The sequence below is a fragment of the Girardinichthys multiradiatus genome, chromosome 1, assembly GCF_021462225.1.
Source record: "Girardinichthys multiradiatus isolate DD_20200921_A chromosome 1, DD_fGirMul_XY1, whole genome shotgun sequence".
Lineage (NCBI taxonomy): Eukaryota > Metazoa > Chordata > Actinopteri > Cyprinodontiformes > Goodeidae > Girardinichthys > Girardinichthys multiradiatus.
In genome coordinates this window covers 2160243-2186548 of record NC_061794.1, presented here as the reverse complement: position 1 = coordinate 2186548, position 26306 = coordinate 2160243, and the positions used below count along the sequence as shown (strand labels likewise).

Genomic DNA, 26306 nt, shown 5'->3' with positions numbered 1-26306 from the left:
TGTGTTTTGTGGACCTGGAGAAGGCATTCGACTGTGTCCCTCGTGATGCCCTGTGGGGGGTGCTCCAGGAGTATGGAATCGGGGTCCCTTTATTAGGGGCCATTTGGTCCCTGTACGAGCGGAGCAGGAGTTTAGTCCGCATTGCCGGCACTAAGTCGGACCTATTCCCAGTGCATGTTGGACTCCAGCAGGGCTGCCCTTTATCACCGGTCCTGTTCATAACTTTTATGGACAGGATTTCTAGACGCGGCCAAGGGCCGGAGGGGGTCTGGTTTGGGGACCAGTGGATTTCGTCTCTTCTTTTTGCAGATGACGTGGTCCTGCTGGCCCCCTCTAGCCACGACCTACAGCATGCGTTGCGGCGGTTCGCAGCCGAGTGTGAAGCGGCTGGGTTGAAGATCAGCTCCTTCAAGTCAGAGGCCATGGTACTCAACCGGAAAAGGGTGGCTTGTCCTCTTCAGGTTGGAGGGGAGTTCCTGCCTCAAGTGGAGGAATTCAAGTATCTCGTGGGGTCTTGTTCACAAGTGAGGGAAGAATGGAGCGGGAGATCGACAGACGGATCGGTGCAGCTGCCGCAGTAATGGGGGCACTGTGCCGGTCCGTTGTGGTGAAGAGAGAGCTGAGCCGAAAACCGAAGCTCTCAATTTACCGGTCGGTCTACGTTCCTACCCTCACCTATGGCCATGAACTTTGGGTCATGACCAAAAGAACGAGATCCCGGATACAAGGGGCTGAAATGAGCTTCCTCCATAGGGTGGCCGGGGACTCCCTTAGAGATAGGGTGAGGAGCTCGGCCATCCGGGAGGGGCTCGGAGTAGAGCCGCTGCTCCTTCACATCGAGAGGAGCCAATTGAGGTGGCTCGGGCATCTATACCGGATGCCTCCTTCACGGCTTCCACGGGAGGTGTTTCAGGCACGTCCCACCGGGAAGAGGCCCAGGGGACGGCCCGGGACACGCTGGAGGAACTATGTCTCTCGGCCGGCCTGGGAACGCCTTGGGCTCCCCCCTAAGGAGCTGGTGGAGGTATCTGGGGAGAGAGACGTCTGGGTGTGTCTGCTGAGTGTGTTACCCCCGCGACCCGGTCCCGGAGAAGCGGAAGACGACGAGTACGTGTTTTTTCATTAATAGTAAGGTTTCAAGCCAGTGGAAGTGAGCAAACAAGCCATGTACAGCATCGGCTGCTACCAGTTTTTTGTTTTTTTTTGTACCGCTTTGTTATTATTTTTAATCCGACGATAAGTCAAACTGTTGCCTAAGCTGCTTGGGTCCATCTTTGCATACACCCTAAAGGTTCGTACTATTTCATAGTGTGTGTCAACTATTTATGAAGTTTGCTACTAAGGCTAGCAGCTGTATCTACAATTCTGTTTGGACAAACTCAGTTAAATTTTGCACACTTCTTAAGTTGACTATGCCAATGAGCCCCAATAAATAGTGTTCAATTTGGACCACCACTTGTGTACCATAAATTGATAAATATATATTCTAATCAATATTGACAATTATTTTATGTTGGAAAAAAAAAGTCTTGAAAATGGGTGCATTAAGAAATGCAGGCTTGTTTTTGGCATAAAGTAAGTTTTCTGTGAATATCTTTTGGCAAATTGTGGATTTTTTTTAACAACTTTTTGAATTCAAGTCAATATGCTGGAGAAATTATGTTTTTTGATTTTTTGTTGAAAGCATTTAATCTAATCTTCAACTTGATGATATGCCAGTGATGTGCTTGCTCCATTATAATCAGATTTGTTTTGCATGAGACTGTTTATCACAGTCATTTATCACTGGAGACTGATGACACATACAGCCCAGCATTTACTGGCACAAGTTCAAAGAAATGTCCTAACTTTCATTAGTGTAAATGTGAAACTGTATCAAGCAACAGGTTACGTATATGTGGGTGTAATGAGGTGTTTTTCGTTGTAAAAAAAAAAAAGAAAACTTATAATTCCAGTAAAATACTTCATGGAATTAGCGACAGAAGTGCAAACCCAATAATCACAAGCTTGACAATTTCTCCTAAATAACACTGATCCAAACCGGTGTCCTTCTCCATATTCAGACTGAAGGCAAGTCATCAGGCACTCTACAATATGTTTCATATAAAAAAATAATTTTTTCAAGTTATGTTATTTATTATGTAAAAGAAAACATGCCAAGCAAGAATTTCATTACACAGTTTACACTTCTCAAATCTTTACCTGTGGACACATGCTCTCCATTGACTTTAAGTGGAGTGAGGACAACACGAGGCATCATGACAGCTTTCTTCCTTTGTCTTCCTGACTGAAGAAAATAGGGAAAAAGAGATTATGTCAGTGCTTCTTCTACACCTTGTACATATATTTTAGGCAAGTGAGCATTTTGACAATATTTGTATGCAGATTTTCCAGCCCCTTTCTCTAAGTTCTAAAAGTTTAACACCATAAACCTTAAGCCTATCAGGCTGGTGGTGCTAAAGTTACTCCCCAACTGAGAAAGGGTGAAGCTAATTACAAAGGTCATTCCCACTATTACAGCAAACGTTCTGCTGCCATTGAGAGTCGTTAAGATTGGGGGCTTTGTGTTATTAAAGACACCCTGTGCCAGATGCAGCAAAGCAGCCCCAGAACATAACAGAGCCTCTTCCATGATTCACAGTAGGGACAGCATTCTTTTCTTCAAATACTTAATTTTTCTGTTTGCAAACATAGAGCTGATGTGCCTTGCCAAAAAGTTCCATTTTTGTCTCATCTGTCCATAGGACATTCTCCCAGAAGCTCTGGGGCTTGTCAACATGTAGTTTGGCAAATTCCAGTCTGGTTTTTTTATAATTTGTTTTCAATAATGGTGTTCTCCTTGGTCGTCTCCCATTAAGTCCACTTTGCCTCAAACAACCTCGGATGGTGCAATCTGACACTGATGTTCCTTGAGCTTGAAGGTCACCTTTAATCTCTTTAGAAGATTTCTGGGCTCAGTAAGTACAGCTCTTTATTTTGTCATCAATTGTCCTCCTGCAGCCACGTCCAGGGAGGTTGGCTACAGTCCCATGGATCTTAAATTTCTGAATATGTGCAACTGTAGTCACAGGAACATGAAGCTGCTTGGAGATGGTATTATAACCTTTACCTTCTACATGCTTGTCTATAATTTTATTTCTGATCTCCTGAAACAACTCTTTCCTTTGCTTCCTCTGGTCCATGTTGAGTGTGGTACACACCATGTCACCAAACAGCACAGTGACTACCTGTAGCCCTATACATAGGCCCACTGACTGATTACAAGAATGTAGACACCTGTGATGCTAATTAATGGACACACCTTGATTTAACATGTCCCTTTGGTCACATAATTTTCAGGGGTACCATCATTTTTGTCCAGGCCTGTTTCAGGAGTTTAAAAAGGGAGGAAAATAATCTGCTAAACTTATCTGTATACATAAATACCAAAGACTGAACCAATTCTTCCGAGATGACCTTGGTCTATCAAGCAATTTTTACTGTTTGAATCTCAGTAGCAGTTACTAGCAGATACTAGCTATTCTATAGCCACTGGCTTTGACTGCTAGTGTGTTGCCATGAGTCCTGCTTGCATGCCTCATGCCTCCCCCTCCAGTCATAGCTATGGTCAATGGCTTCAGATGCCAAGAAACATTCTGTACATGTTACAACAGTGTGCCTTTGTCATAAAAGAATGTGGGTACTAGACTGGCCTGCCTGCATATGTGCAGGCAAAATGTGCGGCCCCTTATGAAGCGTACCACCCAGACTGTTGCATGCCCAGAGTGAAGCATGAGGGTGGATCAGTGATGGTTTGGGCCGCCATATCATGGCATTCCCTTGGCCCAATACTTGTGCTAGATGGGCGCGTCACTGCCACGGACTACCGAACCATTCTTGAGGACCATGTGCATCCAATGGTTCAAACATTGTATCCTGAAGGTGGTGCCGTGTATCAGGATGACAATGCACCAATACACACAGCAAGACTGGTGAAAGATTGGTTTGATGAACATGAAAGTGAAGTTGAACATCTCCCATGGCCTGCACAGTCACCAAATCTAAATATTATTGAGCCACTTTGGGGTGTTTTGGAGGAGGGAGTCAGGAAACGTTTTACTCCACCAATATCACGTAGTGACCTTGCCACTATCCTGCAAGAAGAATGGCTTAAAATCCCTCCGACCACTGTGCAGGACTTCTATATGTCATTCCCAAGATGAATTGACTGTGTATTGGCTGCAAAAGGAGGCCCTACACCATACTAATAAATTATTATGGTCTAAAACCAGGTGTTTCAGTTTCATTGTCCAACCCCTGTATGTATTTTAGGGATCTTGCCTTTAGCATGTAATTTAAGTGAGATTAGTCAAAACTTAACAATTTATTGCTTGTTAATAGGAAAATTAATTATAGCAAGATCCTGGAAATCTATGGTTAGATCCTATTTGAAAACCTGGCTATCTAAATTAGCTCTAGAGAAACTTACTTGTTTGATTAAGGGTAAATATTCTCTTTTCAAAAAAATGTGGGAAAATGTTTGGCTGTTTTTAAAATGTGATAAGACATGTAGTGATGAATAAACATATTCAGGCTCTAAGATCTGTTTATTACTGTAACCATGTCTTAGATTCCTGCTCAGAACTTTTGGACTAAATCTCAACATGCTATCTTGATACAAAAAAGTTAAAGTAAACTGTCTTACTGCAACTTACATATTTGTACCTTTAAGGTTTAACCTGTTATGTTTTTTTTGTTGTTGTAACTTTTTAAAGCACAAGTTTTGTTCTTCACTTTATGTCCTGTACTCTGTTTTAATAAAGTACTTTTTTTTTTGAAGAAAGAAAAACTGACCGGTCCTTCAAGCTGTTGAGAATATTGATGCCCAGGTAATCAATATTCCAATCTGTAAAGTGATGGTTGGAGAAATGAATATCTGAGGAGATAGGAGGGGCCTTTGATTTGTTCCAGTTACTAGAGAAATCAGAAATTGTTGTGAACATATTTATTAAACATATTTATTAGGGTTATTATCTCTCCTAGAGAATGGTTTGCATTTTCCAGAAAGATCAACACATTATCAGCATATAAACAAATTGTGTGGATTCTATTAGCTGTTTGAATTCCATAACTGGTTTCTCTTTGATGAAATGCAGCCGCCAGTGGTTCAATGAATATAGCAAACAGTGATGGGGAGAATGGACAGCCCTGTCTGGTACCTCTCTCTAGACCAGGGGTTTCCAAAGTGGATCCTCAAGGGGTGGTGCCCTGTGTGTTTTAGATGTTTCCCTGCTTTAACACACCTGATTCAGGTAATTGGAGTTCAGCAATAACCTGTTAAACAGCCATAGATGAATATCAAGTGTGCTAGAGCAGGGAAGCATCTAAAACATGAAGGACAAATCCAAATTAGTGTAAGGCAACTAGAAATTTCCAATTAACTTGTCGTCTCATGGTCTAATGCAAGCCACTTTTATTTTGGATGTTACAATAGTCTACCAGATTGATGAGTCTATTTATATTATTTATTGCATACCAATTTTTAATTAACCCAGCCTGACATGTAATCTTTTCGAGCCTTGTGGCCAACATCTTGCAAATAATTTTAGGATCTGGATTTATAATGGATATTGGACAGTAGCTAGTATTAGATCTTTAGCCAGCTTGAGGACAAGATTTATGGTAGCACAATTCATATTTGGAGAGAGTATTGAGGTTTCCTGAACTTCTGTGACCACCCTTTGGAAGGTGGCGGCCAGCAGTGGTCAGAACATTTTGTAAAATCTTGCAGGGCAGCCAACAGGTCCTGGAGCTTTGTCAATAAGCATACTTTTAACTGAGTTCATTTGCTGCTAAAGGTAACTCTGGAGCCTTTTTCTGTTCCTGAACACTCTGTTCTGGCAAAGATACAGTGCCTTGCGAAAGTACTCGGCCCCCTTGAACTGGTCAACCTCTTGCCTCATTTCAGGCTTCGAACATAAAGATATAAAATTATAATTTTTTGTTTAGAATCAACAACAACTGGGACACAAGTGGAATGTGAAGTGAAGTGGAATGAAATTTATTGTATGTGTCAAACTTTTTAACAAATAAAAAACTGAAAAGTGGGGCGTGCAATATTATTCGGCCCACTTGCGTTAATACTTTGTAGCGCAATCCCTTTGCTGCAATTACAGCTGTAAGTCGCTTGGGGTACAGATCCTTCTCAAAAAATTTGCATATTGTGATAAAGTTCATTATTTTCCATAATGTCATGATGAAAATTTAACATTCATATATTTTAGATTCATTGCACACTAACTGAAATATTTCAGGTCTTTTATTGTCTTAATACGGATGATTTTGGCATACAGCTCATGAAAACCCAAAATTCCTATCTCACAAAATTAGCATATTTCATCCGACCAATAAAAGAAAAGTGTTTTTAATACAAACAACGTCAACCTTCAAATAATCATGTACAGTTATGCACTCAATACTTGGTCGGGAATCCTTTGGCAGAAATGACTGCTTCAATGCGGCGTGGCATGGAGGCAATCAGCCTGTGGCACTGCTGAGGTCTTATGGAGGCCCAGGATGCTTCGATAGCGGCCTTTAGCTCATCCAGAGTGTTGGGTCTTGAGTCTCTCAACGTTCTCTTCACAATATCCCACAGATTCTCTATGGGGTTCAGGTCAGGAGAGTTGGCAGGCCAATTGAGCACAGTGATACCATGGTCAGTAAACCATTTACCAGTGGTTTTGGCACTGTGAGCAGGTGCCTGGTCGTGCTGAAAAACGAAATCTTCATCTCCATAAAGCTTTTCAGCAGATGGAAGCATGAAGTGCTCCAAAATCTCCTGATAGCTAGCTGCATTGATCCTGCCCTTGATAAAACACAGTGGACCAACACCAGCAGCTGACACGGCACCCCAGACCATCACTGACTGTGGGTACTTGACACTGGACTTCTGGCATTTTGGCATTTCCTTCTCCCCAGTCTTCCTCCAGACTCTGGCACATTGATTTCCGAATGACATGCAGAATTTGCTTTCATCTGAAAAAAGTACTTTGGACCACTGAGCAACAGTCCAGGGATGCTTCTCTGTAGCCCAGGTCTGGGGAATGCGGCACCTGTAGCCCATTTCCTGCACACGCCTGTGCACGGTGGCTCTGGATGTTTCTACTCCAGACTCAGTCCACTGCTTCCGCAGGTCCCCCAAGGTCTGGAATCGGCCCTTCTCCACAATCTTCCTCAGGGTCCGGTCACCTCTTCTCGTTGTGCAGTGTTTTCTGCCACACTTTTTCCTTCCCACAGACTTCCCACTGTGGTGCCTTGATACAGCACTCTGGGAACAGCCTATTCGTTCAGAAATTTCTTTCTGTGTCTTACCCTCTTGCTTGAGGGTGTCAATAGTGGCCTTCTGGACAGCAGTCAGGTGGGCAGTTTTACCCATGATTGGGGTTTTGAGTGATGAACCAGGCTGGGAGTTTTAAAGGCCTCAGGAATCTTTTGCAGGTGTTTAGAGTTAACTTGTTGATTCAGATGATTAGGTTCATAGCTCGTTTAGAGACCCTTTTAATGATATGCTAATTTTGTGAGACAGGAATTTTGGGTTTTCATGAGCTGTATGCCAAAATCATCTGTATTAAGACAATAAAAGACCTGAAATATTTCAGTTAGTGTGCAATGAATCTAAAATATATGAATGTTAAATTTTCATCATGACATTATGGAAAATAATTAACTTTATCACAATATGCTAATTTTTTGAGAAGGACCTGTATATCTATCAGTTTTGCACATCGAGAGACTGAAATTCTTGCCGATTCCTCCTTGCAAAACAGCTCGAGCTCAGTGAGTTTGGATGGAGAGCGTTCGAGAACAGCAGTCTTCAGCTCTTTCCAAAGATTCTCGATGGGATTCAGTTCTGGACTTTGACTTGGCCATTAAAACACTTGGATACGTTTATGTGTGAACCATTCCATTGTAGATTTGGCTTTATGTTTTGGATCATTGTCTTGTTGGAAGATAAATCTCTGTCCCAGTCTCAGGTCTCTTGCAGACTCAAACAGGTTTTCTTCCAGAATGGTCCTGTATTTGGTCCCCAATCATCTTCCCATCAATTTTGACCATGTTCCCTGTCCCTGACGAAAAGCAGGCCCAAAACATGATGCTGCCACCACCATGTTTGACAGTGGGGATGGTGTGTTCAGGGTGATGAGCTGTGTTGCTTTTACGCCAAACATATCTTTTTGCATTGTGGCCAAACAGTTAAATTTTGGATTCATCTGACGACAGCACCTTCTTCCACATGTTTGATGTGTCTCCCAGGTGGCTTGTGGCAAACTTTAAACGAGACTTTTTAAGGATATCTTTGAGAAATGGCTTTCTTCTTGCCACTCTCCCATAAAGGCCAGATTTGTGCAGTGTACAACTAATTGTTGTCCTATGGACAGACTCTCCCACCTCAGCTGTAGATCTCTGCAGTTCATCCAGAGTGATCATGGGCCTCTTGGCTGCATCTCTGATCAGTCTTCTCCTTGTTCGAGATGAAAGTTTAGAGGGACGGCCGGGTCTTGGTAGATTTGCAGTGGTGTGATACTCCTTCAATATCAATATGATTGTTTGCACAGTGCTCCCTGGGTTGTTTAAAGCTTGGGAAATCTTTTTGTATCCAAATCTGGCTTTAAACTTCTCCACAAGAGTATCTCAGACCTGCCTGGTGTGTTCCTTGGTCTTCATGATGCTCTCTGCGCTTTGAACAGAACCCTGAGACTATCACAGAACAGGTGCATTTATACGGAGACTTGATTACACACAGGTGGATTCTATTTATCATCATCAGTCATTTGGGACAACATTGGACCCTTCAGAGATCCTCACTGAACTTCTGGAGTGAGTTTGCTGCACTGAAAGTAAAGGGGCCGAATAATATTGCACCCCCCACCCCCCACTTTTCACTTTTTTATTTGTTAAAAACGTTTGACACATCCAATAAATTTCATTCCACTTCACAATTGTGTCCCACTTGTTGATTCTTCACAAAAAAATTGAATTTTATATCTTTATGTTTGAAGCCTGAAATGTGGCAAGAGGTTGAAAACTTCAAGGGGGCCCGAGTACTTTCGCAAGGCACTGTACTTGAATCACTGGTAAGTGAACAGGTAAGATAAACTATTTTGTTACCATTTCAATCAGGTTTCCCAACAATCACGGTACTGTTACAGCTGCCATTCAGGTCGTTATTGATATCATTGAAGCAGTGTTGTTTGTCATGTTTTAAATTTACAAAGGCATTTGATACTGTTGATCATAAAATTTTAATCCCACATGTTTAAGATATTGGGTTTTCTCAGCAAGCAGGTGGTTGGTTTGCAAATTATGTTACCAGCAGAACCCCAAGATGTCCAGACAAAAAGGTTCTTCTTCAGCATTTTTACATGTTAAAAAGGGTGTCTCACAAGGTTCTCTACTGGGCCCATTATTATTTAACATCTACACAGTATTCTCGGACAGGAAATTCCAACTGAGATTCATTAACAACTCTGGTCCCCTTACTCATCAATGTACACTCTGTGCTAAAGTAAACTGAATATCCCTGTTTGCCAGTTGTCTAAGTCATCAGTATTTATTGGTTTACAAAACCATTTTAGACGTCACCCATCTTACCTGTCTTGTCTTTTAAAAAAAGAAAAATGGATGCCACAATCTCCGAATAATAGATGTTCTATAGTTTGTTGTTGCCAAAGTTCAAACTAAACAAGGCAAGAAATAATTCCCTTTTTCAATTCCCAATACTTGGAATCAACTAAAAACTGATGTTCAACTTAAAGCTCTGGTGACACTGAATGAGTTTGAAGCTTTGCTAAAATGACTGCAGTCTACCGTGTTTGTGTGTAAAAGTTTTATATGACCAATTTTTTCAAGGTAAATTGTATTTCTTTATTGTTTTTAGAAATGTAACTGCCTTTGCCTTCTTGGCCAGGTCAGTCCTGTTAAAGATATATTTCTATATATGGAATTGCACTGGTTAGATTTCTATTAATTCTAAAGTTAATATATATAATTTTTGTTTTGTTTTGTTTTATATCCTGAACAAAAATAATACTTGACCAATGTGTGGTCTGGAACTAAATTACAAAAAAACAAATTACAGTTGATGACTTTGTGCAGCGTGCTCACCTGTCTTGAACGACTTAGTCTGGTCTGAGCATGTTGGCTTTGCTGAACATCTGTACGTCCCTGCTGTCCAGTTGCCCTGCTGAGGCGTGTCTGAGGGTGGGTGCTGGGAGTCTGCAGTTCTGTGGAGCAGGAGGCACTGGATGAATTATCATCCAATGACGCTAAAAGCCAGAAACAAAAATACAATTAAGCAAGCAGTAATATAAACACTACCTGTGGTACTTTCCAAACCACAAAAAACCAACCAACATTAGCAAAATGATACAGTACTATAAAGTGACTGACACATCAAGGAATTTTAGGCAATTTGAATGTTATTAGCAATAAGTGACATTTATCCTCATTTATATTACTGTTAAACATATAAAGCATCAAGTCCTGGGCAAGTGGAAAGCATTTTTCTAGTTAGACCCAAAGTATGAAAGGCAGTGTGAAGACCTGTGTGATGATGTTCTACAGTCTTATAGCCCCATACATTTCCTTGTTCAAATCCCATACATATACATAAATACATATATACATGGGCATATCGTGTGCATGGCGCCGACGATGGCAGCCTCGGAGCTTCGCTCTCTCTTTGTTTATGTATTTTGTGTGTTTTTATGTTTTTCGAGCCACAGTTCTGTGGTGTCGGGCCACAATCCTGTGGTCTCATTCAGTAGAGAGGAACTTCTCAACATCAGAGTCCTCTCTTGGGTTTTTTTTCACCATCTTTCATCGATCCGAGGTTCACTGAGCTCCTGGCAAGCGGAGCTGCGGCTCTATATGGGATCCTGCGCCGGAAGCGGCGGAGGGGAAAGCGTGCTGGCGCGCTGATAAAGCTCCGTAAAAGAGGACTTCGCAGCGGTTCTCTGCTTCACCGAGACATGGCTGAGTGAAAACATCCCGGACCGTGCAATGCTGTTGCCGGACTTCCAGCTGCTCAGAGCGGATCGCAGCGCGGAGCTATCGGGGAAGAAGCGAGGAGGCGGAATCTGCTTTTATATAAATGAAGGTTGGTGCAGAGACATAAAAGTGCTGGAAAAACATGTAGCCCGGATCTGGAGTCATTTTCCATAATCTGTAAGCCGTTTTATTCACCGAGAGAGTTTTCCTCGTTTATAATAATCGGCTCATATTTTCCACCGTATGGCTGCACTTCTGCCACGGAAAAACATCTTGCTGAGCTGATTACAGACCTGGAGAAAAAAATACATGGACTCTTTCATCATAATACGGGGAGATTTTAACAAAGCAAACCTCCCCAATGAACTCCCCAAATACAGACAGCATATTAAGTGTCCCACCAGAGACAAAAACACACTGGACCATTGTTACACAGCTTTAAAGTCTCATATCATGCTGTTACCAGGGCTGCTCTGGGTTTTTCGGATCATTATCTAATCCACCTCATCCCAACCTACAGACAGAGACTAAGAGCTTCCAAACCCAAGGTTCACACTATTAAGAAGTGGACTGAGAAATCAAAGCAGATGCTACAGGCCTGCTTTGAATGCACAGACTGGACTGTTTTTGAAACCTCAGCCACTGACTTAAACCAACTAACTGATGTGGTGACATCATACATCAGTTTCTGTGAGGACATGTGTGTGCAGACGAAGACATTCTGCACCTTTGGGAACAACAAGCCATGGTTTACTCGCTTGGAGTCCTCGCCTGGCTAACCGTCTGAATGGCTTCTACTGCAGACATGACAAGAAGCCATTCACACCTCAAATCATCCCCTCTACATCCCATTCAGGAACAAATTCCTGCCATAAAGCAACCAACCCCCCACCATCAGATCCTCTGCCTGCACTAAAGATCTCCGAGGAAGAGGTAAACAGGCTCTTTCAGCGCATGAAAACAAAGAAAGCTGGAGCACCTGATAACGTCTCCCCATCATGCCTGAAAGCCTGCGCACATCAACTCGCTCCGATCTTCACAAGGATCTTCAACAAGTCACTGGAGAAATGTGAGGTCTCCTCCTGCCTCAAACGATCCACCATCATCCCGGTTCACAAGAAACCCACCATCGTAGGATTAAATGACTACAGGCCTGTAGCCCTGACGTCTGTGATCATGAAGTCCTTTGAGCAGCTGGTGTTGAAGCACCTGAAAGACATCACAGGACCCCTGCTGGACCCCCTGCAATTTGCTTACCGAGCAAACAAGTCGGCAGATGATGCTGTTAACTTATGTCTACACTTCATCCTAAAACACCTCGACCGTCTAGGGACGTACGCCAGGATCCTGTTTGTAGACTTCAGATCGGCCTTCAACACTATTATATCAGACATCCTCCACCAGAAGCTCACACAGCTCAACGTCCCAGCCTCCACCTGTCAGTGGATCAACAGCTTCCTGATGGACCGACAGCAGCAGGTGAGACTGGGGAGCATCTTCTCCCGATCCAGATCAATAAGTACTGGATCGGGAGAAGATGCCCCCCAGGGTGTGTTCTATCCCCACTCCTCTTCTCTCTGTACACAAATGACTGCACCTCATCGGACTCGTCCGTGAAACTCCTTAAGTTTGCAGACGACACCACTGTCATTGGACTGATCCAGGACGGTGACGAGTCTGCATACAGACAGCAGGTGGATCGGCTGGTACACTGGTGCGGTCAGAACTACCTTGAACTGAACCCATTCAAGACTGTGGAAATGGTGGTGGACTTTCGGAGAACACCACCCCCATACACCCCCCTCACCATCCTCAACAACAATGTATCGGCCGTGGACCACTTCAGGTTCTTAGGAACCACCATCTCTGAGGACCTGAGATGGTCTTCACACAGACACTGTTCGAAAGAAGGCCCAGCAGAGATTGTACTTCCTGAGGCAACTCAAGAAGTTCAACCTTCCACAGGAGCTGTTGGTCATCTTCTACACTGCCATCATTCAGTCTGTCCTGTCTTCATCCATCTCAGTGTGATTTGGCTCATCCACAAAACAGGACAGGTCCAGACTGCAACGAATAATCAGGACTGCAGAGAGAATAATCAGGGCTGACCTTGCCTCCATCCAGGACTTATACAGGTCTAGGGTCAAGAAAAGAGCTGCCAAAATCTCTGCCGACCTCACACACCCTGCACATAAACTGTTTAGAGTTTTACCTTCAAGCCGCCGCTACAGAACACTGTTTACTAAAACCAGCCGCCACAGTGACAGTTTCTTCCCCCAGGATGTTTCTCTGATGAACATTCAATAGAGTACAGAACAACAGCATACAGATGTTGCAAATGCACCTTTTTTATTAGATATGCGTATATTGTACATTGTAAATGTGTATATTCTGTAATGCAGAATATTGCATTGTACATTGTATATTGTACATTGTAAATTGTAAATTTGTATATTCTGTAATGCAAAAACAGAACAAAAGAGCAAAGTGTACCGGAGGCAAATTCCTTGTTTGTATGTACGAACTTGGCAATAAAGCTGATTCTGATTCTGATACACATACACTACTCACAAAAAGTTAGAAATATTTGGCTTTCAGGTGAAATTCATGGAAAACCCAAATAGTAAGTCAAATGTTTAAGTAGAAGCATACAATGGTCATGTCATCATCTCAAACAACTTATTAAAACAAAAGCTAACATCTCATTAACTTGTTATGTGCCCTTGAGCATCAGTTACAGCTTGACAAGAACATCTCATGCTGTGTTCACAAGTTGACTGATTATCTGCTGAAGTATGGCATCCCACTCTTCTTGAAGAGCGGCCATCAGGTCATTAGGGTTCTGGGCTACAGAGTTACAAGCCTCTAGATGGCGACTCAGCTGATCCCATAAGTATTCTATGGGATTCAGGTCTGGAAGGGCGCACAAACCTTAACCGTACCGTGTTGATGCATAGCACTCTCCAATATCATTGGCGCCCATCATTTGTGCTCAAAGAGAATTTGACTCAACAGAGAACATACCCTAGGCCCACTGGTCCCTTGTCCACTTTAAATGCTCTGTGACCCATTCAAGATAATTCCTGGACCTGGTGATGTAGTCAGGTAACCTTGCATGTTGTCTAGCTCACAGACAATGCTGATGCTCATGCAGACATGACACTTGGGTGTCTCTCGGTTACTTAAATGTGCCTGGATTTGAGTGGTATTAAGCTCCATAGGGCACTTTTCACAATTAAGCAGTCATCAGTGTGGGATGTGGCCAAAGAATGTCAACTTCTATGCCTTTCTGTGATTCTTCCAGTCCTTCTATATCTCTGTTGCAACCTGCTGATGACACCATGTCTTACTGTAAGCCCAGTAGTCATTTTCGTCTATGAACTTCCTTTTTCAAACCCCGTTGAGACTTACATGTTGTCTTGGTCACATGATGTCAAAATGTGAACAGCATGATGAGGACTGTTTAAATACCAATTCTGATTGTGCCAGGAGATTTCTTTGGTCAATTCATAGTTGAAACACCTGTTGTGAATTTTGCTGTTAAGCTCCATGTTTAAGAACAGCAAGGTGGGCAAAAACTGAAATATTGTTGGATAAGGGCATTCCAAAATGAAGGTATTTTAGGTTCATCCTTTTTGAGAGTAGTGTGTGCGTGTGTGTAGAGCAAAAACAGCAAACTAGACAGTCTAACTGCTTGATAATAAAATCACAGAAATCATAAATAAACAGCTAGAAGAAATAAAATGATAAATGTTGAAAGAATAAATAAAGTTAAAAATCTGGGGGAAAAAATGCCAAAGTGATACTGAGCACTAAAAGCCTTCCTGAATAAAAAGTTCCTAAATTTGAATTTAAGAGGCCAAGGTCAGTGATTCAGTATAGACCCAGAGGGAACTGGTTCAAGTGTTTGGGTAAAAGTGTGAAATCTATTCTAAAATGGACATGCACCCAGTGGGAGTAGGATAAGATGGGGGTAATGGGCTTGCTTCTGGAGGCATTTTGAACCAAATAAGCCTGTAGATACCTCAATATAGAGCGTTCCATTAATTAGTTCTTTATTAATTAGCTGATAAAAGCATGTATAGCCTTCACAAAATCAGCACGGGTCATAAAAGGCTTAACGTTAGCTAAAAGACAAAGGTGATGAAAGCTTGATTTGACTACTGAATAAACTTGTTTGAATTTCAAAACCCCCGATTTTTAAACTGTGTCGCTAAGCACTGACATCAATTTTGGGTGTGTGTGTGTATATATATATATATATATATATATATATATATATATATATATATATATATATATATATACACACAGTACAGACCAAACGTTTGGACACACCTTCTCATTCAAAGAGTTTTCTTTATTTTCATGACTATGAATATTGTAGCTTCACGCTGAAGGCATCAAAACTATGAATTAACACATGTGGAATTATGTACTGAACAAAAAAGTGTGAAACAACTGAAAATATGTCTTATATTCTAGGTTCTTCAAAGTAGCCACCTTTTGCTTTGATTACTGCTCCGCACACTCTTGGCATTCTGTTGATGAGCATCAAGCGGTAGTCACCTGAAATGGTTTTCCAACGGTCTTGAAGGAGTTCCCAGAGATGCACTTGTTGGCCCTTTTGACTTCACTCTGCGGTCCAGTTCACCCAAAACCATCTCGATTGGGTTCAGGTCCGGTGACTGTGGAGGCCAGGTCATCTGGTGCAGCAACCCATCACTCTCCTTCTTGGTCAAACAGCCCTTACACAGCCTGGAGGTGTGTTTGGGGTCATTCTCCTGTTGAAAAATAAATGATAGTCCAACTAAACGCAAACCGGATGGAATAGCATGCCGCTGCAAGATGCTGTGGTAGCCATGCTGGTTCAGTATGCCTTCAATGTTGAATAAATCCCCAACAGTGTCACCAGCAAAGCACCCCACACCATTACACTTCCTCCTCCATGCTTCACGGTGGGAACCAAGGATGTAGAGTCCATCCGTTCACCTCTTCTGCACCGCACAAAGACACAGCGGTTGGAACCAAAGATCTCAAACTTGGACTCATCAGACCAAAGCACAGATTTCCACTGGTCTAATGTTCATTCCTTGTGTTCTTTAGCCCAAACAAGTCTCTTCTGCTTGTTGCCTGTCCTCAGCAGTGGTTTCCTAGCAGCTATTTTACCATGAAGGCATGATTCACACAGTCTCCTCTTAACAGTTGTTCTAGAGATGTGTCTGCTGCTAGAACTCTGTGTGGCATTGACCTGTTCTATAATCTGAGCTGCTGTTAACCTGCGATTTCTGAGGCTGGTGACTCGGATGAACGTATCGTCCGCAGCAGAGGTGACTCATGGTCTTCCTTTCCTGGGGCGGTCCTCATGTGAGCCAGTTTCTTTGTAGCGCTTGATGGTTTTTGCAACTGCACTTGGGGACACTTTCAAAGTTTTCCCAATAGTTCGGACTGACTGACCTTCATTTCTTAAAGTAATGATGGCCACTCGTTTTTTCTTTACTTAGCTTTTTACTTGCCATAATACAAATTCTAACAGTCTATTCAGTATGACTATCAGCTGTGTACTGTATCCACCTCCTACACAACACAACTGATGGTCCCAACACCATTTATAAGGCTTGAAATCCCACTTATTAAACCTGACAGGGCACACCTGTGTAGTGAAAACAATTTCAGGTGACTACCTCTTGAAGCTCATCAACAGAATGCCAATGTGAAGCAAAAAGTGGCTACTTTGAAGAACCTAGAATATAAGACATATTTTCAGTTGTTTCACACATTTTTGTTAAGTATATAATTCCACATGTGTTCATGGTTTTGATGCCTTTAGTGTGAAGCTACAATATTCATATATATATATATATTTACATACAAGGGTTGGACAATGAAACTGAAACACCTGGTTTTAGATCACAATAATTTATTAGAATGGTGTAGGGCCTGCTTTTGCGGCCAATACAGCGTCAATTCATCTTGGGAATGACATATACAAGTCCTGCACAGTGGTCAGAGGGATTTTAAGCCATTCTTCTTGCAGGATAGTGGCCAGGTCCCTACGTGATACTGGTGGAGGAAAACGTTTCCTGACTCGCTCCTCCAAAACACCCCAATAATATTTAGATCTGGTGACTGTGCAAGCCAAGGGAGATGTTCAACTTCACTTTCATGTTCATCAAACCAATCTTTCACCAGTTTTGCTGTGTGTATTGGTGCATTGTCATCCTGATACATAGCACCGCCTTCAGGATATAATGTTTGAACCATTGGATGCACATGTTCCTCAAGAATAATTCGGTAGTCCTTGACAGTGACACGCCCATCTAGCACAAGTATTGGGCCAAGGGAATGCCATGATATGGCAGCCCAAACCATCACTGATCCACCCCCATGCTTCACTCTGGGCATGCAACAGTCTGGGTGGTACGCTTCTTTGGGGCTTCTCCACACCGTAACTCTCCCGGATGTGGGGAAAACAGTAAAGGTGGACTCATCGGAGAACAATACACATTGTCCACAGCCCAAGATTTGCGCTCCTTGCACCATTGAAACCGACGTTTGACATTGGCATGAGTGACCAAAGGTTTGGCTGTAGCAGCCCGGCCATGTATATTGACCCTGTGGAGCTCCCGACGGACAGTTCTGGTGGAAACAGGAGGGTTGAGGTGCACATTTAATTCTGCCGTGATTTGGGCAGCCGTGGTTTTATGTTTTTTGGATACAATCCGGATTAGCACCCTAACATCCCTTTCAGACAGCTTCCTCTTGCGTCCATAGTTAATCCTGTTGGAGGTGGTTCGTCCTTCTTGGTGGTATGCTGACATTACCCTGGATACCATGGCTCTTGATACATCACAAAGACTTGCTGTCTCAGTCACAGATGCACCAGCAAGACGTGCACCAACAATTTGTCCTCTTTTGAATTCTGTCACCTATAATGTTGTGTGCATTTCAATATTTTGAGTAAAACTGTGTTCTTACCCTGCTAATTGAACCTTCACACACTGCTCTTAATGGTGCAATGTGCAATCACTGAAGACTGGCTACCAGGCTACCATATATATATTATATATAAATATATATATATATATATATATACACACACACAGGTCCTTCTCAAAATATTAGCATATTGTGATAAAGTTCATTATTTTCCATAATGTCATGATGAAAATTTAACATTCATATATTTTAGATTAATTGCACACTAACTGAAATATTTCAGGTCTTTTATTGTCTTAATACGGATGATTGTGGCATACAGCTCATGAAAACCCAAAATTCCTATCTCACAAAATTGGCATATTTCATCCGACCAATAAAAGAAAAGTGTTTTTAATACAAAAAACGTCAACCTTCAAATAATCATGTACAGTTATGCACTCAATACTTGGTCGGGAATCCTTTGGCAGAAATGACTGCTTCAATGCGGCGTGGCATAGAGGCAATCAGCCTGTGGCACTGCTGAGGTCTTATGGAGGCCCAGTATGCTTCGATGGCAGACTTTAGCTCATCCAGAGTGTTGGGTCTTGAGTCTCTCAACGTTCTCTTCACAATATCCCACAGATTCTCTATGGGGTTCAGGTCAGGAGAGTTGGCAGGCCAATTGAGCACAGTGATACCATGGTCAGTAAACCATTTACCAGTGGTTTTGGCACTGTGAGCAGGTGCCAGGTCGTGCTGAAAAATGAAATCTTCATCTCCATAAAGCTTTTCAGCAGATGGAAGCATGAAGTGCTCCAAAATCTCCTGATAGCTAGCTGCATTGACCCTGCCCTTGATAAAACACAGTGGACCAACACCAGCAGCTGACACGGCAGCCCAGACCATCACTGACTGTGGGTACTTGACACTGGACTTCTGGCATTTTGGCATTTCCTTCTCCCCAGTCTTCCTCCAGACTCTGGCACCTTGATTTCCAAATGACATGCAGAATTTGCTTTCATCCGAATAAAGTACTTTGGACCACTGAGCAACAGTCCAGTGCTGCTTCTCTGTAGCCCAGGTCAGGCGCTTCTGCCGCTGTTTCTGGTTCAAAACTGGCTTGACATGGGGAATGCGGCACCTGTAGCCCATTTCCTGCACACGCCTGTGCACGGTGGCTCTGGATGTTTCTACTCCAGACTCAGTCCACTGCTTCCACAGGTCCCCCAAGGTCTGGAATCGGCCCTTCTCCACAATCTTCCTCAGGGTCTGGTCACCTCTTCTCGTTGTGCAGCGTTTTCTGCCACACTTTTTCCGTCCCATAGACTTCCCACTGAGGTGCCTTGATACAGCACTCTGGGAACAGTCTATTCGTTCAGAAATTTCTTTCTGTGTCTTACCCTCTTGCTTGAGGGTGTCAATAGTGGCCTTCTGGACAGCAGTCAGGTCGGCAGTCTTACCCATGATTGGGGTTTTGAGTGATGAACCAGGCTGGGAGTTTTAAATGCCTCAGGAATCTTTTGCAGGTGTTTAGAGTTAACTCGTTGATTCAGATGATTAGGTTCATAGCTCGTTTAGAGACCCTTTTAATGATATGCTAATTTTGTGAGATAGGAATTTTGGGTTTTCATGAGCTGTATGCCAAAATCATCCGTATTAAGACAATAAAAGACCTGAAATATTTCACTTAGTGTGCAATGAATCTAAAATTTATGAATGTTAAATTTCCATCATGACATTATGGAAAATAATGAACTTTATCACAATATGCTAATATTTTGAGAAGGACCTGTATATATATATATATATATACACATACATACATACATATATATATATATACATATATATATATACATATATATACATATATATATATACACACACATATATATATACATATATATATATACAGGGGTTGGACAATGAAACTGAAACACCTGTCATTTTAGTGTGGGAGGTTTCATGGCTAAATTGGACCAGCCTGGTAGCCAGTCTACATTGATTGCACATTGCACCAGTAAGAGCAGAGTGTGAAGGTTCAATTAGCAGGGTAAGAGCACAGTTTTGCTCAAAATATTGAAATGCACACAACATTATGGGTGACATACCAGAGTTCAAAAGAGGACAAATTGTTGGTGCACGTCTTGCTGGCGCATCTGTGACCAAGACAGCAAGTCTTTGTGATGTATCAAGAGCCACGGTATCCAGGGTAATGTCAGAATACCACCAAGAAGGACGAACCACATCCAACAGGATTAACTGTGGACGCAAAAGGAAGCTGTCTGAAAGGGATGTTCGGGTGCTAACCCGGATTGTATCCAAAAAACATAAAACCACGGCTGCCCAAATCACAGGAGAATTAAATGTGCACATATATACACACACATGTACACATATATATATATATATATATATATATATACACACGTGTTGAGAATTATAAGAAGTTACTTAATTTGGTTATTTAATAAAAGTTTATAAATAAGTTTAATGTAGCTAAGGCAACTCAAGTTGATTATTTTCTGCTTTGGCATGCGTCTCAACTGTTTTTACATCTATAGGTTACCCAACTTCAATGCCCTTTTATACACATTGAGCCCGTCATAGCCCATCATTTGACAGGGTCCATTTATCATGATTAACACACAGAGTCCTGAAGAAACTGCTCAAACAAATAAACTCATAGACTGAATCCATCAACATTTAAAGATGAAACGGTGTATGCTACTAAAACTTTCATTAATTGAGGTAATGTTTAATGAGTAATTCACATGCCACCAGTGGTTATATACAACTAGTATTAAACTAGTTTTGAAATCCCTGTTTTCAAGCTAATCCATGTTTAGTGACAAAGGAGCTGATAAAATAAAAATTCTTCGATGTCACTTCTCTAAATACATTAGAATAAAATACTCAACGGAAGAGGTAATATACAAGTACACCAGTTTAAGTCTTAAATGGTTACTTTAGATTTTTTTTAAGTGACGTTTTATTATGTTATTGATAGTAATAGTTCCCTTACCTGTGGTAGAAGGATGCCGTTTCACTGTGAGCTATAAAATAAGCTGTTTGTCTTTGAAGGTGATGGACGTTAACAAGCTAGTCAGATGTATAGACTATCAATCTGCCTCATCAACTGATACGGGGAATCAGTCAATTGCAAGTTCTATCGGGATCATTTTCAAACTACGACAGGAACATGGCTGAATAGCTGATGTAAAATCCAAAAGTTTACACTGTTCTTGGCAGAACTACATCGTGCTGACGATTAACAGCTGATCTGGTGGCTCGACACAGCCACCAAGCACAACCAATGTTACCTCACATAGACACACAGACATTTGGCTGTACATAACATGTCCAAAGTAATGGTCTTTGGTAAAACTGCAGACTTAATATCTGCTACTAAAGCATTGTTTCCCACTAATATAAATATTAATATTAAGACTTTTTAAGAACCAGTAGAAAGCCTGAATTAAAGATAAGTGTGTATTATTGAGTTACCATCATTGTCTATGATTCCGGCTACAATAGTCTCTGAGGAGTCATAGCTTTCGTGTTCAATGGTTTCGCTGGAGTCAACAAGGGCAACAGCAGATCCTGGAACTGTGGTGCTGCTGCTTGAAGTTGGGTGTGCAGCATTTCCAACTGGCTCCGATGGAGCTTCTGATTCTGATGTTGGTTTTGTCCACTGGAGGGCATTTTTCTACAGAAAGAAAATAGCATCAAGGTGAGCTGGTACTACTTAAAAAACCAATGTTACAAAGCTTATCAACTTCAAAGGGCCTTTTGGGTCAGGTAAGACAGCTGTAGCCACTGATCCCATGCTTGTTACATCAATGATAACTAACTAAGATCGTAAAATAAAACGTGCATTGGTTTACCATAGTGGCAGATGGTAAACCAATGCAATACTGCTATGTAAGGCTATTAGTTGGAGTTACTTGATACAAAAATATTTGCTTTTCCACATGATTTTAATTCAGTAAAAAAGAATATCAGATTAAGTACCTTCAGAGTAAACAGGCTCATTCGTCCAGGAAGTTTAAAGAAGATGCTGTTTTTGACCCTGTCTCCCCTCACTTGAGAGTGCAGCATGGTGACCAGGCAGGCCAGAGGAGCTGTGCCACTGTAAACACATCCACACACACGTCGATGGCTCAATACCTTCAATACTTCCCACATTTTACAAAAACATTTTACATGGTAGTCTTTCAAAAACAACAACAACATGTAATGCTCATTGCAGACATCCCAATCGACTCTTGCCTTTCCAATGAGATGGCAGGATAGGCTTATGTCTATACCTTTAGCATTACAGAATATATCAAGTCATTTTAGCAAGCAAAGCCTAAATTTTATAAAAAGAGATTTCCACATTTCATCGGAAAAACCTCGTTTGGCTTTTGGTGTTTAACTAGAGAGTAGAGTGCAACATAAACTTGAACATAGGGAATATTTTTTAATTTTGCTTTTACCAATGAAAGGGTTTTCCCTAAACTCTATATAGACAAAAAATATACAGGTGCTTCTCAAAAAATTAGCATATTGTGATAAAGTTCATTATTTTCCATAATGTCATGATGAAAATTTAACATTCATATATTTTAGATTCATTGCACACTAACTGAAATATTTCAGGTCTTTTATTGTCTTAATACGGATGATTTTGGCATACAGCTCAGGAAAACCCAAAATTCCTATCTCACAAAATTAACATATCATTAAAAGGGTCTCTAAACCAGCTATGAACCTAATCATCTGAATCAACGAGTTAACTCTAAACACCTGCAAAAGATTCCTGAGGCCTTTAAAACTCCCAGCCAGGTTCATCACTCAAAACCCCAATCATGGGTAAGACTGCCGACCTGACTGCTGTCCAGAAGGCCACTATTGACACCCTCAAGCAAGAGGGTAAGACACAGAAAGAAATTTCTGAACCAATAGGGTGTTCCCAGAGTGCTGTATCAAGGCACCTCAGTAGGAAGTCTGTGGGAAGGAAAAAGTGTGGCAGAAAACGCTGCATAACGAGAAGAGGTGACCGGACCCTGAGGAAGATCGTGGAGAAGGGCCAATTCCAGACCTTGGGGGACCTGCGGAAGCAGTGGACTGAGTCTGGAGTAGAAACATCCAGAGCCACTGTGCACAGGCGTGTGCAGGAAATGGGCTACAGGTGCCGCATTCTCCAGGTCAAGCCACTTTTGAACCAGAAACAGCGGCGTAAGCGCCTGACCTGGGCTACAGAGAAGCAGCACTGGACTGTTGCTCAGTGGTCCAAAGTACTTTTTTCGAATGAAAGCAAATTCTGCATGTCATTCGGAAATCAAGGTGCCAGAGTCTGGAGGAAGACTGGGGAGAAGGAAATGCCAAAATGCCAGAAGTCCAGTGTCAAGTACCCACAGTCAGTGATGGTCTGGGCTGCAGTGTCAGCTGCTGGTGTTGGTCCACTGTGTTTTATCAAGGGCAGGGTCAATGCAGCTAGCTATCAGGAGATTTTGGAGCACTTCATGCTTCCATCTGCTGAAAAGCTTTATGGAGATGAAGATTTCATTTTTCAGCATGACCTGGCACCTGCTCACAGTGCCAAAACCACTGGTAAATGGTTTACTGACCATGGTATCACTGAGCTCAATTGGCCTGCCAACTCTCCTGACCTGAACCCCATAAAGAATCTGTGGGATATTGTGAAGAGAACGTTGAGAGACTCAAGACCCAACACTCTGGATGAGCTAAAGGCCGCTATTGAAGCATCGTGCGCCTCCTTAAGACCTCAGCAGTGCCACAGGCTGATTGCCTCCATGCCACGCTGCATTGAAGCAGTCATTTCTGCAAAAGGATTCCCAACCAAGTATTGAGTGCATAACTGTACATGATTATTTGAAGGTTGACGTTTTTTGTATTAAAAACACTTTTCTTTTATTGGTCGGATGAAATATGCTAATTTTGTGAGATAGGAATTTTGGGTTTTCATGAGCTGTATGCCAAAATCATCAGTATTAAGACAATAAAAGACCTGAAATATTTCAGTGAGTGTGCAATGAATCTAAAATATATGAATGTTAAATTTTCATCATGACATTATGGAAAATAATGAACTTTATCACAATATGCTAATTTTTTGAGAAGGACCTGTATATACACTGATCAAAAAAATAAAGGGAACACTCAAATAACACATCCTGAATGAAATATTGTCATTCAGTACTTTGTTCTGTAAAAAGTTGAATGTGCTGACAATAAATTTTATTTCCATTGATGATTTTTGTGTGATTTTGTTAACCAATAGAGGCCTGGATTCTTTGATGTAATGTTCTTAAAACAAGTAAAAATGAGGCTCAGTATTGTGTGTGGCCTCCAAGTGCCTGTATGACCTCCCTACAACGCCTGGGCATGCTCCTGATGAGACGGCGGATGGTCTCCTGAGGGATCTCCTCCCAGACCTGGACTAAAGCATCCACCAACTCCTGGACAGTCTGTGGTGCAACGGGACGTTGGCGGATGGAGCGAGAAACGATGTCCGAGATGTGCTCAATCGGATTCAGGTCTGGGGAACGGGCGGGCCAGTCCATAGCTTCAATGTCTTCCTCTTGCAGGAACTGCTGACACACTCCAGCCACATGAGGTCTAGCATTGTCTCACATTAGGAGGAACCCATAGCCAATCGCACCAGCATATGGTCTTACAAGGGCTCTGAGGATCTCATCTCGGTCTCCTGGTAGCGCCTCAAGGCCCTGGACACTACGCAGACAGACACAGCAAACCTTGCCATAGATCACATTGATGTGCCATCCTGGATGAGCTGCACTACCTGAGCCACTTGTGTGGGTTGTAGAGTCCATCTCATGCTACCACAAATGTGAAAGTACCACCAACATTTAAAAGTGACCAAAACATCAGCCAGAAAGCATAGGTACTGAGAAGTGCTCTGTGGTCCCCACCTGCAGAACCATTCCTTTATTGAGTGTGTCTTGCTAATAGCCAAAGATTTCCCTCTGTTGCCTATTCCATTTGCACAACAGCATGTGAAATTGATTGTCAATCAGTGTTGCTTCCAAAGTGGACAGTTTGATTTCCCAGAAGCTTGATTTACTTCGAGTTATATTGTGTTGTTTAAGTGTTCCCTTTATTTTTTTGAGCAGAGTATATATATATATATATATATATATATATGTTTTTTTACTTTGAAGATATATATATTTATATATTTCTTCAAAGTAAAAAAACATTGTTACAATATTTGCCTTTAAAGTAAAACTAGAAATCCAAGAAAAATGCATTAAATAAAAGATTGACAGCTCCTGATACTCTTCAACTTGTTATGAGTATAAGATACACATGCACAATCGTTTGTTCCATTTTAATCTCTAACCACCATGGGCAAAACTAAAAGCATCGAGAATCTTAGGAACTAGATACAGTGGTTGTACTCAAGGCTGGAATGGGCCCAAAACGTTTGGCAAGAAACTTGGTGTGAAGATGTGAGCTGTGGGCCAATTCCGAAATTGAGGAGATACATAGTCTTAACAATAATCATTAGTCTGAAGTGCCTAGCACAATCTTGCCTCATTGGAAGATAACCTCAAATTAAAAGGTGAAGGATTAACTCCCCAACTATACAGCAGAAGCTTGTCTAAAGACAAGGGGACCAGTCCAGGTATCACTTCCCTGTACTTGCCAGCTGATTATCTATTTTTCATTCTAATAAATCAAATTTTAACTAGACATTTTTTTTCTGTGTTGTAGATATGCAGCACTGGACTGCCTTCCCACCTTACCGCCGCTCGGCCTGTGTTGCCACTGCAGGAGCCTGACATTGCCGCTCCCATGCTACCGTCAAGCCCAACTCCCAATTCTGCACCCCGCCACCAGGCGGTATTGTGAGAAAGCTTTCATACGATCTATAGTCAAGATGAGTTCTGCTCAGCATGAATCAGACCTTGCGCTCATCTCCTGTTTAATGGCAAAGGATTAACGATTTCCTGAAAAGTTTGAAAATCTCATCTAAAATTATTATGCCTTATTAGAGAAAGTTTGAAACTTCTGGAGACTGTAATGGAAGGTTAATCAGATAAGAAACCTGTCCTTTGATAGTCCATGGGCGGGGCTAAAGAGATGTCATCAATTGACCATGCCAACGTGTTCGGCACTCATCCACGATGATGCATACAAACTTTGGTGTAGATCCGATGGTATAAAAGCCTTAGAAATATCGAAGGGGTTGCCGTTGATTCATATTCCAATGTAATCTAATACAGCTGTTTGGGGCTGGACAAAGATCAACCATATTTAACTTGGAGTAAATAGGTCCTTGCATGTGTAATTTACAGTTAAACGTTTGCAAATGGCGAGATACA

At 41.9% G+C, this 26306-nt stretch overlaps 1 protein-coding gene across 2 annotated transcripts in view; it reads right to left on the bottom strand.

Annotated features, from left to right (window-relative positions):
* Positions 1-26306, bottom strand: part of asxl1 (ASXL transcriptional regulator 1) — an 88685-nt gene that overhangs the window by 22329 nt on the left and 40050 nt on the right. The window contains exons 4-7 of one of the 2 annotated variants that reach the window (XM_047363810.1): positions 21964-22081; positions 21457-21658; positions 10144-10304; positions 2203-2287 (exon numbers count right to left, since the gene is read on the bottom strand). In XM_047363810.1, coding sequence (XP_047219766.1) covers positions 2203-2287; positions 10144-10304; positions 21457-21658; positions 21964-22081 — 566 coding nt within the window. The remainder of the gene's footprint in view (positions 1-2202; positions 2288-10143; positions 10305-21456; positions 21659-21963; positions 22082-26306) is intronic. The other variant, XM_047363817.1, reaches the window with a different exon arrangement.